Source organism: Mauremys mutica, chromosome 3, assembly GCF_020497125.1.
Source record: "Mauremys mutica isolate MM-2020 ecotype Southern chromosome 3, ASM2049712v1, whole genome shotgun sequence".
NCBI lineage: Eukaryota > Metazoa > Chordata > Testudines > Geoemydidae > Mauremys > Mauremys mutica.
In genome coordinates this window covers 25,800,215-25,817,322 of record NC_059074.1, presented here as the reverse complement: position 1 = coordinate 25,817,322, position 17,108 = coordinate 25,800,215, and the positions used below count along the sequence as shown (strand labels likewise).

Below are 17,108 nucleotides of genomic sequence, written 5' to 3'. Positions count from 1 at the left end.
AAATTAACTGGTAGGCTTAAAATCCCGATAATGTTTCATTAAGACATATATCAAAAGAAAACTACACCACATACACTTCAAGTTCTTTTTAGCTAACCTAGCAATCAATACTTAAAGACAACTAAAACACGGACAATAGTATGCAGGGTAGATTTCTTGAGTACTTGAGGTTAGAGCAAGGGACTATGATACTAATTTTAAAATAACAGAAACTTCACTTAGCAGAGAGAACAGCTGACTATCCAAGTAATAAATGGACCATGAATACCCAGCTTTTGTCCCCTACAAATTGTCAAAAACCCTCATACCTTTAATTCTTTTTCTTTAGCAGCTAGTTCTCCTTTAAGTTTTTTTATGGATGCCAAATGCTCTTTCTGTTTCTCTTCATAGTGCTGCCAGTGGTGTTTACTCTTTTCCACTTCTAAGTCAGCTTGGTTTAATTCATCCTGTTTGGAGCAAATCAAAATGTCACATTTAATTGGAATGGCAGAATTGTGAACACCTCCCCAATGTTTACTAACTTAAAATGGGGGAGTATGTTTAGCCATTACTGCTCCACTAACATAGTTTCTAGATTTTCACATTTTATAATGTCATTCCCTCTGAACTCCAGTGGCAGTAACAGCAATTTATGTGAGAGCACACACTCAATTCTGTCAGAAAGAGTACAGTAAGAGAATACCTCGTGTTGCTCCTCTGCCATACTGGTTACTTTTAGGGGTTGTATGCGGTCTGTAAAGGGATAGTATTATTCTTTACTCATTGGGAAGAAGAGCTCAGAAACACTGGGCTGAAAAATGGGAAGAGAACAGAGAATCCCATTAAATGGGCACTTCTCTTATAAACTGGTAACTTATTGCAATACTTAACTATCTTTATAGTTAGAAAGATTTTCCTAATATCTGAAGATTAAGCCAATTACTTTCAGCTGATAGGAAGGACAATTGATCACAATCTTCTTTATAACAGCCCTTAACAGCTTTTGAAAACTCTTACCAGGCTCCTGCTCAGTCTTCTTTTCTCAAAACTGAACATAACCCGTTTTTTAACATTTCCTCATAGGCAAGCTTTTCTAAACCTTTGATCATTTTTGCTGCTGATTTCTGGGCTCTCTCGTTTGCCCTCACCTTTCTTAAAATGTGGTGGCTGAAACTGGACACACTACTCCAGCTGAAGGCTTACCAGTGCCCAAGTAAAATAAAACAATAAACTCTACTACCTTACATACAATGCTCCTGTTAATAAACCTCAGAATATTAGCCTTTTTGACATCATACTGTTGGCTCCTGTTCAAGCTGTGACACATCAGAACCCCAGACGCCTTTCAGCAGTATTACTGCCCAGCCTGCTATACTCCATTTTGAAGACATGCATTCAATTTTTCTTTTCTACAGGTAGTACTTTGCACTTGTCTTTATTGAATTTCATCTGTTGATTTCAGACCAACTGGAGAATTTGTCAAGGTAGTTTTGAACTCTCATCCTGTCCTCCAAAGCACTTGCAAACCCTCCCAGCTTGGTGTCATCTGCAAATTGTATAGGCATATTCTCTAGTCCATTATCCAAGTCATTAATGAAAATACTGAATAGTGCTGGATCCAGGACTGACCCCTGTTGGAGCCCACTAAATACGTTCTCCCAGTTTGACAGTGAATCATAGATAATTACTGTGAGTATGATCTGTCAACCAGTTGTGCACTGCCCTTATAGTAACTTAATCTAGATTCACATTTCCCTGGTTTGCTTATGAGAATGACATGTAGGACTGTATCAAAGGCCTTACTCTAACCAAGATACATCATGTCTACAACGCCTCCCGCATCAACTAGGCCAGTAACCTGTCAAAGAAGGAAATTCGGTTGGTTTGGCATGATTTATTGACATACTGGCTATTTCATATCACCCTATTATTGTCTAGGTGCTTTCAAACTGATTGTTTAATAGTTTGTTCCAGTATCTTTCCATATATCAAAGTCAGGCTGACTGGAATAATTCCCCCGATCCTTTGTTCCCCTCTTTGAAGATTAGTACTACATTTGCCAACAAATGAAAATCAAGTACGTTTTTAAAAGCTGTATATTTGTACAGTTTCTACCTTGACTGGACTGGCTATTTCTTCTACTTGGTGAAGTTTTTCTTTAATTTCTTCAAGTTTATGTTCAGCCACTCGAAGAATATTTTTTGAGTCCTCCATTTTTCCCCTTTGCTGTTCCATATCCCGTTTAACAGATTCCATCTTATGTTTGTTTTCTTGAGCTTCATCTTCCTATTAACATATAAACATAGGTTTGAAAATTAAGAGAAAAAACACCACCCTTGGTTGTTGTACAAGAGATTCATTTCAGAGTCACTTTTATGACTGTGAGATTACATGCAACAGTGTATTCAATTCTCTAATAAGAATGTCTATGGATCAACGGGCTAACTAACAAGCCCAGGAGGGGGAGATACTGCAGGAGGTTGTTACAGACAACCAAATCAGACCAGAGAACAGAGTTTATTAGATGGCCAAAATGCCATGATGGCAATCAACACAAATTAGAAAATTCATACGGGAAGTTAAAAATACCAGGGAAAATATCATGACTGGCAGATGTTGGAACAATAAGGAATTTAGGTGTATTAATAGCAAAATAAATTACAGCAATACTACAGGCACAATAAAGGTAATAATTGGAGATATACCAATCTCCTAGAACTGGAAGGGACCTCGAAAGGTCATTGAGTCCAGCCCCCTGCCTTCACTAGCAGGACCAATTTTTTTTTTTTTGCCCCAGATCCCTATGTGGCCCCCTCAAGGATTGAACTCACAACCCTGGGTTTAGCAGGCCAATGCTCAAACCACTGAGCTATCCCTCCCCCCTATATGGAGATGGTAAAATTGTTAACAACAATGCAGAAAAGGCAGAAGTATTCAATAAATATTTCTGTACTGTACTGGAAAGAAGCAGAAAGATGTACTTGTATCACATGAGGATGGATGAAGCTTTTTTCCAGTACATCAGCTAACAAGAATATCTACTAGGGATAAAAATAACGTAAAACAGGCTCAAAGAACTTGCATCCAACAGTGCTCAAAAGAGTTGGCTGTGGAGATTTCTGGCCCCTTGATGTTCACTTTTGATAAATGTCAGAATACCAAGGAAATTCAAGGAGACTGGAAGAATGCTAATGTTGTGCCAATACTCAAAAAGGGCAAGTAGGATGACAGTTAACTACAGGCAGGTTAGACTGACCTCAGTCCCAGGCAAAACAGTGAAAAAGCTGATATGGATAACAATATCATTAATGCAGATCAACATGGTTTTATGGAAAATAGGTTTGGTCAAACAAACCTTAATGAGATCAAAAGTTTAGCTGATAAAGGTAAGTAGGTAGATGATATATACTTATGTAAGGCATTTTACTTAATACCATACAAAAATTATAAACTACATGATAAATGGATTAAGGACTGGCTGGCAGATCTCAAAAGTAATTGTCAATAGGGAATCATCATTAAATGGGGGTGTTTCTAGTGGAGTTCTGCAGAGATTGGTACTAGGCCCGATGCTATCACAGTACAATTTAAAAGGATGCTGCCATTATGGAGATGACTTAAGGTGGAGTCAAACATCTTGGTCTGTACAGATAGCGCTGGAAAAAATGAGTTGCCTCATTTGCCCTAGGCGCAGGAGATTCTAAGTCAGTCTTCAACATTGTCATCAATGATCTCAAAGTATCCATTTAAAAAAGAATATTGAAAAATTGGAGAGTGTACAAAAAAAGAGCGACAAAGATGATTCGAGGGTGAGAGAAAATGCTTTATAGTGTGAGGCTTAAAGAACTCAATCTTTTTCATTTATCAGAAATATGATTGAGAGGTGACGATTACAGTGCAAAGAAAATATTGGGTACTAAAAGATTTTTTAATCTAGCACAGAAAGAGTAACAAGAACCAATGGCTGGAAGCTGAACCAGACAAATTTAGTCTGGGAGTAAGGCACATTTTTTGTATATATTATTTTTTAAGCGAGGGTGATTAACTATTGGAACAAAGAGAACTAGTGGATTCTCTCTCATGTTTTCTTCAAATCGAGATTGGTTGCCTTCAGATCAAAACATGCTTTAGTCAAACACAAGTTCTCATTACTAGCATTTAAAAAAATAGAATAATACATCAAGGTCAGAAAGAATACATTATCATTCTTACTAATGTAGAGATGTCTACTGATTGGTGTTCTTCTACATTCTCAAGATCTGCTATTTCTATGTTTATTCTTCTTATTTTCATCTGAAAAAGGAAACATTTTTTTTTTAGAAAGTTAAACAGGTAACCCAAAATCCATACCAAAACAAGGACATTTTGATCCAGAAGTGCAGGTGCTCCAAAGAGAAGTAATTTTTTAAAATTACATTTTCATTAATTACATTTTTCACAAAATAATGGAGAATAAAACTTTCCTATATTACAAAAAAAACAACAACCCACCTTCAAATATTTTTCTGCAGTAGTTAAATTTTAGTCCGTGTGCTGATACAGTACAACTACTTATATACACTTCAGTGCACATACTTCCATAATAGGACACTAGGCAATTATTTACCTGATAATTTGAGCATCATTGGCCAATATAAGTGAACTGTAGAACCTAGCCTACTATAAAGAGGCATTCTGAGAACAAGAATAATGACTGATTGGAAAGAGATTTATAAGGAAATGTAAAAGTAACTAAATATGCACAATTCAATTATGCAATAACTAAGGGAATATGGAGGGAAGGAAAGAGACATTTGCGACCCAAGGACCATTTGTGATGCCAACTGGCAGAAGGCACAGGAGGTCGTAAGGGCTACAGGGATCCCCTGGATGAGGTATTTACATTCTAGTTCACCAAAGTGTCTCTCTTAAGGTTTCCACTGGAAGCCTTTATCACACTGGTCATCATAATCTTTGCAAAATGTATATGCAAATAATATCTATAAATATATATGTTCTTAAGGCTTTGTAGCAGTTGCATGCCCTGACACTGATTCCATCAGACAGGAGGTGGAAGACCATTATCTCCCTAGCTTTCTGTTATGTGTCTTACAACAGAAGTCTATTAGCATAAAAAATTAAACACCAGTGCTGAAACTGTAGGGACTTTAAAAGGAAATTTAACAAGAACAGTGGGAGGTGGGGTCTGTTTTAAAGGTAAAGAACAAAGGACTGGTCTTACAATATCTAGCAGTGCACAAAAATGCCCTGGCATCCTTCATCTGGGGGAAGACAGGCTGCCAGCAGGCTTGGTCTCATGAAAGGTGGATCTCAGTCATCCTGGTTGAAGAATGCTGTGAGATAGCCTTTGGGGCAAGCAGTACTTTATTAGACAAGAGGGTGTTGTATTAACTGAGTTTAGGCACTAGTATGCGTGGTACAATTTTATTTTATTTGTAACACTTTGTTTCCAATACGTTATACTTACATTTATCCGAAACCCTATTATCTGAACCTCCACATTAAGTACTGGTATATATATCTTCCTACTGAATTTTCCGCTCCATGCATCTGATGAAGTGGGTTTTAGCCCACGAAAGCTTATTCCCAAATAAATGTGTTATTCTCTAAGGTGCCACAAGTACTCTTTGTTGTTTTTGGTGATACAGACTAACATGGCAACCACTCTGAAATGTGTCCCAATTATGTGAATTCCTTCCTTGTCCCACAGCATGAAATACATGCCCTCCGCATTTATCCTGCTGGGAGACAAGGAAGGGATTCAGATAATGTGGAGGTTCAGATAATACAGCAGAGAGCCCTGGCCAGAAATGAGAGGAGAAGGACAAGTCCCCAGCAGCAGGAACCACCCTGCTGCTGAATGGGTCCTGCAAGGCTACTGTCATGGGAGTAAGCAAGCAACGGGGCCATGACAGTAGAGCAGCAAAGGGCTCCCTGAGCTGCCGTGGGGCTGGTGACATCCACCAGCACCAGGAGGTTGCAAGGTGCAGGATGGCTGTGGTCCTGGTGGGGCAAAGCAGAGTTCTGGATGGGGGTCTCTGCTCTGTCTCGTCAGGAATGCAGCCTCCCTCCATGTCTTGTGCTTGCAGAGACAGGGTGTCACCAGCCCTGCAGGGAGAACTTTGCATCCCCACAGTCAGGGGATTGAGTAAGTAGGGCAGAGCAGAGGCCCCCACAGCCAGGACTGCTAGGAAGATGGCTGTAGGGGAGGCCACCCCACTGCTGAATGGATGAATGGCTCCTGCCCTCCTGATTATCCAAACTTCTGATTATCAGAATCTATGCTATTCAAATAATCGGGGGTATACTGTATTTGTTTGTTATCATTTGAATCTATAGCCTTCATTAAGTAAATTTATACTTGATTTTCTCTATGAATGAATCTAAGTATTGTCTGTTACGCGGCTCTGTGTTAAGCTGTGGTGTGCTGTTCCTTTGGGAACAGTGGGTCTGGTAATTCTGTGAACGTCCAACGGATAAGGGGCTCAACATTGCAAGGGACTGCTCGGAGGACTTGGGGTTTGGCGTATGCCTATTGCTAGCTGCATGAGGGACAGCAGAGCCTGCGTGCTTGTGTGGCCTGTGGCTTGGAGAGTCAAGGAGTTGACCCAAGGCAGGTACAGACAAGACTTCCTCACATTAGCAAGGTGCCTCACAACCCTGGATACCCCTAGGAAGTGTCACAACATTAATACATAAACAGCTGAAGGATGCAAATGCTAAACAGGAAGATAACTTAATTATGTTTTAATAAAGCATAAATAAGGATTAATGGGATGAAATTAAGAAAAAGAAATTAGACTGAAGGAATACACACTGTAGAAAGCGGTATTTATTACATTGGTCTCCCAAGGAAAGTGAAAACCCTAATTTTTAATAATATTTTACATAGAAAGGGAAAAAAATCATTAAAAGGATGCTGTAGTGAGCATTCATAGAACAACAAGGGAAACATGCAAACATAAATCTAGCTTCATGCAGCAAGGACACTTAATGACAATAGAGCCTGAGACTTTGTTCATTTTTAAACAAAAGCAAAGCCATCAAAATAAATATATGTGAAAATCACTTGTTTAAAAGTGTACTGTTTAAAAAAAGACTAATACAATAGGCTAAAACAGATGCATTTTTTACTTTTGCAGTCTATTACATATTTCTACCTGTAATTCTTTTTGTTGTCTACGACAACGATTAAGATAGTCTTCATTCTGTCTTGTCTCATTTTCAATGGAACATAAACGATGTTGAGATGTTGACAACTGTGCCATTTTGTTTTCAATTTCTTTCTGCAAATGACTTAAAATATAAAATTTATCATAAGATTATATGCTCTCCAATTACAAATTCTACCAAATGGACCGAACAATGGCTATGAAACAAGAATTCTGATACAGGAGCTAATGACTGATAGGGAGATTGAATGCTTTATCACTAGCTCACTAGTTCATAATTGGTTATCATCTGATAGTTATTTAGTAGTCTCTGTTCAGTCCCTAGTGGGTACTGCATTTGCGTCAAATAAACCACCATCTCATTAAGAACCCTTATCGGCAGCCTTAGCAGAAAGGCCAAGTGCCTGAACTAAACTGTGTTATTACTTCTAAAAATGCTAGTATACTTGACGGCCAGATACTTTGCTCTAACCAAAGTTCTAAGTCAGTATGGAGAAACTTGGCCTACCACGTCCCATACTTGTTCTTTTTAAGGATTTCAATCCTCAGGACTGTTAATATGGCACTTTTAGTGAGCAGTAAATTCACTTAAAAAGCAAAACAGACACTCTAGTTAACCTTCAAATAGAGTGGAAAAAATACTCATATATAGCTTTCATAACTGGAAATGGCAGTGGCAGCATCTCAGCCGACCATAGTAAAAAACACTTGTTTGCAGTAAAACATGCGTATTTCAATATAGGCTTCAGTGTTAGTGTTTAAAAGAAACAACAGATTAAGCAGGATCCCAGTATAAGGTTTAACAACATTTTTATAGTACATGGCTTAATAAAAATATAATGTTTATAATACAAGAGACACTAAAGGAAATGACATACTCATCCCATCTATGTTCATGTTCTAAGGGAGACTTTTTGTTGTTGTTTTTTTGTTTTTTGTTTTTTAAAAACACTTCCCTCCACTTGCAAAATTTGCAACAGAAATATAGCAGCATTTTGGTAACAACTGAAAACTTGAAAAAAGTAGTGGACTAGAAACTAATTATTAACATAAGAGAATCTGACTGGTTTATTTTAATAATCTAAATGGAGAAAAATATAAATACTAAACCAAACCCTATATAGCAAAAAGTTGTTATTAGAACTCACAGAATTTTAAACATCTTAGGTGTTAATAGTTAAGGAAAATTTCTTCTCAATAAATTTTTAATTCAACAGTGCCCTATTTTCTCACTTCATCTGCATTATAGCTCAGCCCCCAAAATAAAGTATTTTAATGGTACTAATTGGAGTTGGTAAAAGAAATTATTGCTACCACCTCTGAAATCACTTAAGAATAAATGCTGGTTTTCTTTTAAAGCTTGCTGTTTTGAAAAAGTAACCAGAATAATCAAGATGACTACATATAGCTGCACGTAGGTATGCCAAATGCTTGGAACTGAGGCCTGGTCTACACTACAGTTAGGTCAACACAAGACAGCTTACATTGATCTAACAATGTAAGTGTCTACACTAAAATTTCGCTCCCGCCAATGTAAGTGCCCCACTATGCTGATTTAACTCCACCTCCATGAGAGGCACAAGAGTCAATGTCGATGCAGTTAGGATGACAGTGTCAGTGTAGACCCCACATTGCTTATATAGACTGTTACTGGCTTTCAAAAGTCTTCCCAAACTGCCCCAAAATGATACAATTGCTCCTGGTGAGGATGCACACCACTCACACAGAACAAAGCGTAGACATACACAAGCAATATAATTACTGCAGCAGCTGTATGCCGACGTAAATTAGCTTGACTTAATTTTGTAGCGTAGACATGACCTAACAAAACAGCTACAAATCTTTTAACAAAGGGAAATTGGTATGAGGCTAATTTGGAATAGAAAAACTAAGTTATCTTACTCTCAACCAAAACACTACTCCATGTTAATAGTATTTTTAGAGACCTTTCATTTCAGGCTTGCTCTTTGACCAAGGCTACAAAAATAAAAGGAAGGTAACTGGATTGCTCAGAGTATGTTGTCTCTGTAAATCCCATGTCTTTGGGCCACATCCACATGCCACAAGCTCAAAACAATTAAGAAGGAACTAAAAAATATGAATCTATTACCAAAGGTACTTCTGGAAAATTGATACTGATTTTAATAAGTCTGGATAAGGAAAAAAACTTCACAAGAAAAAAGTGTGATGCAGATACTGTCATGGAGTTAAGTCTAGGAAAAGAAAGGTCAACTGAAGAGAAGAGACCTTTTTCTACAATGCAAAGGGTAGAGTTCTTTTTAGATTTTGTGTTTTAAAACACTCCTGAACCCCTCAAACAGTAGTAGAAGGACAAAGAGCAAAAGATGTTACTTCTAACACCTTGAGAGAGAATACTTTACACTTCAGCTATACAACACTAACCTTATTTCTGCTTCCACGTCTTTACTTAGGAATTTTGGCCTGGTATTATCAGATGAATAATAACGTCTCTCAAACACTTGATCACCCTCAGCAGTAAAAGCTTCTCTACAGTTTTTTGGAGGCCTCTTGCTCTGCATTACTTCACGAGCCTTTGGGTTACTCTGAAAAACATAGGTATTTTCTCATAAAAAGTACTCACAATGGCTAGCAATTTGAAATGTTATCTATGTTTCTGATCCTTAGAGCACCCAAAGCTCTCACTGACTTCTACCAACCTCAGGCGTGGTATTTCTTGCTTTCAGAACAGTAAGAAAACTCAGTTTAAGATTTAAGAACTTGATTTGACACTTAAGAAAAGTTTAAGTCCCTTACACTTCAAATAAAAAACAACCCACTTGAGAGTTACCTGGACCAATGAGTCTACTAAAGGGACTTAAGATGACAAAAATACTGATATTCAAGATGAAATACACCCTTAGATCATCTATTGAATCCATCTGGCAGTATTCTTTGTACAGTTTCATTCTAAATCTCTCAATTAATGACTTTTTCCCTGTTTCCTTTGGAAAAAATACTCCACAACTACATGATGGTCTACATACAAAGTTGCACTGGTTTAATCAAAACACCTTCAGTAAAATTGATGCAGCTTTGTTTAGGCCAAGCCCAATATGCTTGGCATCCCATTTCTCTTAGGGTTACACTGGGGACTTATATCAACAACTACGTCTCTCAGGAGTGTAAAAAATTCACATCCCTGAGAGATGTTGCTATGCCGACCTAACCCCCACTGTAGACAGTGCTAGGTCGATGGAAGAATCCACCTCTCGGGGAGATGGATTACCTACACCAATGGGAGAACCCCCCTCTTGGGCGTAGGTAGTGTTTACACTTAAGTGCTACATTGGTGTAGCTGCAGCATTGCAGCTGTGCCACTGTACATGTTTAAATGTAGACATACCCTTAGTTACATCTCCTTCTAACGACTTATAACAAATCCTCTCTCCCTCTGATCTTCACACCATTCAAACACATAGGCCTAGTCTACACTAGAAAATTAGGTTGGTATTACGTCACTCAGGATGTGAAAAATCCAGATCCCTGAGTGATGCACTCAAACCAACCTAACCTCCAGTGTAGACAGTGCCTCTCGGGCAGGAGAATTACCTACACCGATGGGATAATCCTCCCCTTAGCGTAGGCAGTAACTTCACTGAAGCGCTATAGCAGCGCAACTGTGCCACTGCAGCATTTTAAATGTAGACAAATATATACATCTTCCTACTGTATTTTCCACTGCATGCATCCAATGAAGTGGACTTTAGCCCACGAAAGCTTATGCTCAAATAAATTTGTTAGTCTCTAAGTACTCCTGTTCTTTTTGCGGATACAGACTAACACGGCTGCTACTCTGAAACCTTAGAGGACTGTGTCCTGTTACTTACCCAAGCAATATTTATCAGAAGAAAGAAATTAATCAAATACTTGTAATACTAGTTTCTTTCCTCATAAGCCATTATTTCCTGCCCCGTAATCTGTTTTCTTGCTCCTCTCCAAATTCCCGGCAATTTTCTTTATCTTTCAGAAATTAAGATGCCCAGAACTAGGAGCAGTATGTTAAGTGCAGTACAGACAGAACTAATCCCATTAGCATTTTTCCCCTGCTATATTACATTGTAAACTTGCATCTATTTTGCTATGAACCAGAACTTCTTGGGGGGAGGTGGGGAGAAGGTCTCAGATATTACTGCTTTTCAAAGCTTAGTCTACATTAGGAAACGGACAACTGCCAGCAATGGGTCTCTTTGAACCAGGGTGGATAAAAATCAATAACTTTAAAAAAAAAAATAGATTTTCTATTTAAATCTGATTTTTTTGATAAAATGTTTTTTAAAAGAAAAAAGCAATCTAAAGATAGTTTTAATTAAGATAAATTATTGCTCAAAGATATCTCATCATGGAATAGGGATTATAAATTCTAATTCTATAGTATGAGAATAAATTCATATAATGTTTAAGAAAAGTTTTGTAAAAGAATTCCAACAGTTCATGGATTAGGGACCCAATCTTATGGGGTTCCAGAGGCTTCTGTATAGTTTAGTTAGGTTAATCTTTCTATCGACCCAATGGGACTCAGTGCTAAGTCTAGAAGGCCTGGTTCACACTGGGGTGGGGTGGGGTTGGTGGTGTCTAAGATATGCAACTTCAGCTACGAGAATAGTGTAGCTGAACTCAACGTATTTTAGATTGAATTAAAATTACTTACTTCGCGTCCTCGTGGCGTGCCGTAACTCCCCCATCAATTTTGCTTCCGCCTCTCGCCGAGCTGGAGTTCAGCAGTCAACGGGAGAGCGATCGGGGATCAATTTATTGTGTCTACACTACACATAATAAATCGATCCCCGATAGATTGATCACTAACCGCCGATCCAGCGGATAGTGTAGACATACCCTTCTAGACTTAGCACTGAGTCCCACTGGGTAGATAGAAAGATACTATCACAGATAGTTAGTTTTGCAGTTTTCAAACCGTGGATTTGTGTCTCCAGAGATAACATGCTTGTTAAGAGCAAAAATGTTTTTAAATAAATAATGTATAGAGGTGAGAAATAACAGACCTCAACCCTATTGTCCCTCTGCAAATTTGTGTACACAGAGTCAATCCCTTATCTCTCTCTAAAAGTGCAAAATTTCAAAAAGTTCAATGAACAGAAGATTGTTGAGGGCGGAACAGATCTGGACAAGGAGAAGAAGTCTGGAGATAAATGTGAGAAGGGAGGGACAAGCAGTAAAAACAAAAGTGAAACTGTTTGAGCAGCATATTCCAGAAGTCTTGAGGTCTTTCTGAGTGTAGCCTTCATTGATTTGAGATCTACCATACCATAACATTCTCCCACTAGAAGGGAAAACCTATAATGGCAGCAGGCCATAAAAGAGACCCAATTTGGGTCTCATATGTAGGAGTTGTGAAGAATATGAATATGCACCAATAATGCACTTTTATGTAGAAATCCATGATTAAACTGAGTCTTCCTGATTAGTGATTTAAATCAATTTGATTTCAAATCAAATCCACCCTGCTTTGAACCAGTGATAAGAACTGTTTAACTGCTAGCAAAACTGGAACAAAATTATTTAACTCGTTTAAAGAAAAACTTGTCGAAACACAGCTTTCTGAGGGTGCTGAAAATAGCTTTGACCAAAAGACAAAGGTAGTTAAACAGTTTTCAGCTCTGGTTCAGGTGGACCTGCTGTCATCAACTACTATCAGTAACAGGTTAAATTTCCAACCGTAGATGGTTCTCTGGTGTGTTCTTAATATTAGATATAAACTTTAAGGGCAGAAGGGATCATCCGAATCATGTAGTCTGACTTCCTGCACCCTTGCAGGCCACAGAACCTCAGCCATCCATTCATGTAATAGTCCCATGCTTGATTTAAGAACTTCCCATTACAGAGAATCCACGATTTACTCTAGTTCAAACCAGCAAGTGAGCCATATCCAACGCAGCAGCAGAAGGGAAAAAACCTCTAGGTTCTCGCCAATATGACCTGAGGAAAATTCCTTCCTGACCCCCAAAATGGTAATCACTTAGACCCTGACCATGTGGGTGAGAACCACCTGGGAAAAAATTCTCTGTAGTAACTCATACCCCTCCCTACTAGTTTCCCATCTCCAGCCATTGGAGATATTTGTTAATAGAGGTCACAAATGGGCCCTACATCACTGTAGGCAACCTCATCATATATCCCCTCCATAAACTTATGCTCAATCTTGCCAGCTAGGTTTCTTGCCTATACTATTCCCCTTAGAAGCCTGTTCTAGAACTTCAGTCCTCTGACAGTTAGAAACCTTTGTCTAATTTCAAGCCTAAATTTGTTGATGGACAGTTCATATCCATTTGTTCTTGTGCCAACATTGGCCCTTAACTCCAATCTCTCCAGGATGTTTATCCCTCCGATATATTTATAGAGAGCAAATCACATCTCCCTACAGCCTTCATTTTATTAGGTTAAACAAACCAAGCTCCTTAAGTCTCCTCTCATAAGGTAGGTTTTCCATTCCTCTTATCATCCTACTAGCCCTTCTCTGCATTCATTCCAGTTTGAATTCATCTTTCTTGAACACAGTATTCCAGATGTGATCTCATCAGTGTCTTCTACAATGGAAAACATCACTTCCCTATCTTTACTGGAAATACCTCATGGGATGCATCCTAAGACTGTGCTAGCCTTTTTCACAGCAGCATCACATTGGCAGCTCATAGTCATCCTGTGACTGATCAATGCACACAGATCTTTCTTGTCTTCTCACTTACAACTGCTATTTTATATAAAAAATTATTTTAAGTAAACCATTAACCTTTCTATTATTCCAATTTCAAAGTTCATCCAAATTTTCTTGTGCAATATTCCAGTCCTCTTTTGTATTGGCAATACCACACAAACTCTACATCATCCGCAAATTTTATTAGCATACTCCCATTTTTTGTGCCAACGTCATAAATAAAACTTTTAAATAAGACTGGTCCCAAGACCCATCCATGGGGAACTCCATTAGTAACCTTCCATCTGCTTGACAATTCACCCGCTGTAGTCCCCCACTTAACCAGTTCCTTACCCACCTTTCAATTCTCATAATAATCCACATCTTCTCCAATTTAACTAATAATTTCCCATGTGGAATTGTAATAAATGCTTTCCTAAAATCCAAACAGATTAGATCTACTGCATTTCCTTTTTTTAGAAAATCAGTTATCTTCTCAAAGAAAGATTAAGTTGATCTAGCACGATCTACCTTTTGTAAAATCATGTTGTATTTTATCCTAATTACCTTTTACCTCTATGTCCTTAATTAATTACTCTTTCAAAATTTGTTCTAAGACCTTGCATACAATATAGGTCAAACTAAGGGGTCTGTAGTTTCCTGGATCACTCTTTTCCTCCCCTTTCTTAAAGTATGTATCCACATTTCTCCAGTCATAAGGTATGACCCCAAAGTTGACGGATTCTTTAAAAATCTTTGCAATTGGCCTTGCAGTTTCATGTGCCAGTTTGGTTAATATTCTTGGATGGGGGTTATCCACCAGGACCCCCTTTATTCCTATTAAGTGAGGTGCTGTTTTAAGCACAAATCTTGGGCCACTTGAGTCTTATTTTTAAAGGAGTGGCAAATGAAGAACCTCTCTTTAATGTACCCCTCTCCTCGGGGCAACTAACAGCATGTATGGGGGTCGTTATTGGGAATACCCACCTCACATGAAGGACAGTTCTCAGACCCTGGCAAGGGCATAGCACTATATAACACTAACACAAATGAAAGCTAATGACTAACTACTAATTACAGGGTACTACTAATTATTTACAAATAACTGATGTTGAAAATCCATGAGGAAAAAACCATACGGGAAGCTCTGACTCCAAAATGAAGGATGTAAGCAGGATTGGGGCTGCGCTGCCCTTATATAGCCATGGAAAGGTCTTAGGATCAGAGAGCAGAAGCACCACCCCTAGGATGCTGCTAGGAAAAGTTATCTGGCTGTGTCCACATGTGTGTACTGAGTGGAATACACATCTGCAACCATTCAAAGAAGAATGCCTTGTTTTCATAGGTATCTTGGGGCAGCAAGAAGCAATTAGGTTATCTTTTTTTAATTACAAAACGCCTCATTAGCATATAAATTCCTTTTAAAGCTTACAGCAAAAACAAATATGGCAGTTTTGTCCTACCTTAATTAGCAGGATTGTTTCTATACCCCTCATGTCAATCAAACAATTAGCAACCACTGCATTATCTATTTCTAAAGCTGTAAGGACTGATGGGAATTCTGGATGGTGAACAGCCCTATGAGAAAAGAAGAAAAGAAACAAAACTAAAATGTACATATTTAAACAGTGCAAACCGCTTTAAAAATTCACATGACCGTACATTAGAAAATGCATTGTATATTGGAGTTACTATTAAGCCACTTGGATCAAGATTCTGAAGCAATTTTATTCAAAACTTGGAACTCACCTGGGTCTGACATCATACACTTCATTTCGAAACCTACTGACAATTATTTGGGGCCGATATCCAGATGAATAAAACTTTGACATCAGTGTCTGAAGTGTTCTCTCATCATGATGATTATCACAACAAAATGCCTGCAGTAGGCTTTTTAAACAAGTTTCAACAGCCAAAGTAAGTTCAGCATCTTTGAGAGTAATGAAAGCACCTAAATATAAACAAAAAAGTCAAGACTTCAGAGGCACAGTGTCAAATATATTTTAATATATAAGTGCAATGAAAATGTACCTACATTATTCTTTGTTTTAGTTTAAAAAACATTTGAGAACATATATTTAATTTTTTTTAAGCTCGGGTTAGGTTTTCTAAGCAATAATGTAAATACAAATAGATAATTTGTTCTCTTACATGCAAATTTCTCTTCTCACAAACACTTCGAGAAGCAGATCCTTACAATAGGTGGGTCCTTTCCCCTGAAATCTCTGGAAGCAGTTAAAGGCTAAATCCATGAATCTCCATGGTAGCATTCTTTGAAATGCTTCCAGTTCCATGAGCAGGGCCAGACAGGCAAAACTACAAGGTCTCAATGTGTAGAAAAGATTATGGCGTTTGGAGGAGGGATTTAGGTTTATTAGGAAATAAAAAACCTTTTAGGAAAGGAGGAGCCTGCACAGGAAGGATGGGCTCCACCTGCACCAAAAAGAGAATGTAAAATTAAAAAGATCTTAGAAGAATTTTTAATTTAAGGCTGGAGAAATCTGATAGATACAGAAGAGCACATAGTTTGGACAGACATCCCTTAGGGCAGAGGTGGGCAAACTACGGCCCACGGGCTGGATCTGGCCCGTCAGGGCTTTGAATCTGGCCCGCAGGATTGCCCCCCATGGTGCTGCGGGCCCGATGCTGCTCTCAGAAGCGGCCGGCACAACGTCCCTGTGGCCCCCAGGTGGGGGGGCAGAGGGCTCTGTGCGTTGCCCTTGACTCCAGGCACTACACCCCGCACCTCCCATTGGCCGGGAACGGGGAACTGCGGCCAATGGGAGCTTCGGGGGAAGTACCTGGAGGCAAGGCAAGGGCAGTGCACACGGAGCCCTCCGCCTCCTCTCCCCCAGGGGATGCAGCGCTTCCTGGAGCAGCGCGGGGCTGGGGACAGGGCAGGCATGCAGGGAGCCTTCCGTGGCCCCGGTGCGCGCCGCTGCCATCCAGGAGCCACTTTAGGTAAGCAGCGCCAGGCCAGAGCCTGAACCCCTCCTGCACCCCGTCCCCCAACTCCCTGCCCTAAGCCCCCTCGTATACATGCCCTAAGCTCCCTGCTGCATCCTACACCCGTGCACCCCAACCCCCTGCCCTGAGCCCCCTGCCGCATCCCAAACCCTGCCCTGAGCCCCCTCCCGCAGTCCGCACCCTTCCTGCACCTCTGCCCTGAGCCCCTTCCTGCACTCCGCATCCCTCCTCTGCCCCAACCGCTTGCCCTGAGCCCCCTTATACGTGCCGCACCCACACCCCAACCCCCGCCATGGCCTTGCATACTATTTCCCCACCCC

At 39.4% G+C, this 17,108-nt stretch overlaps 1 protein-coding gene across 3 annotated transcripts in view; it reads right to left on the bottom strand.

The window, feature by feature from the left end:
- The window catches only part of SMC6 (structural maintenance of chromosomes 6), a 92,942-nt gene that overhangs the window by 40,555 nt on the left and 35,279 nt on the right, over positions 1-17,108 (bottom strand). For all 3 annotated transcript variants that reach the window (XM_045010213.1, XM_045010214.1, XM_045010212.1), the window contains exons 15-21: positions 15,571-15,772; positions 15,285-15,399; positions 9,555-9,715; positions 7,140-7,275; positions 4,192-4,272; positions 2,095-2,265; positions 309-446 (exon numbers count right to left, since the gene is read on the bottom strand). In XM_045010213.1, the coding sequence (XP_044866148.1) occupies positions 309-446; positions 2,095-2,265; positions 4,192-4,272; positions 7,140-7,275; positions 9,555-9,715; positions 15,285-15,399; positions 15,571-15,772 (1,004 nt within the window). The remainder of the gene's footprint in view (positions 1-308; positions 447-2,094; positions 2,266-4,191; positions 4,273-7,139; positions 7,276-9,554; positions 9,716-15,284; positions 15,400-15,570; positions 15,773-17,108) is intronic.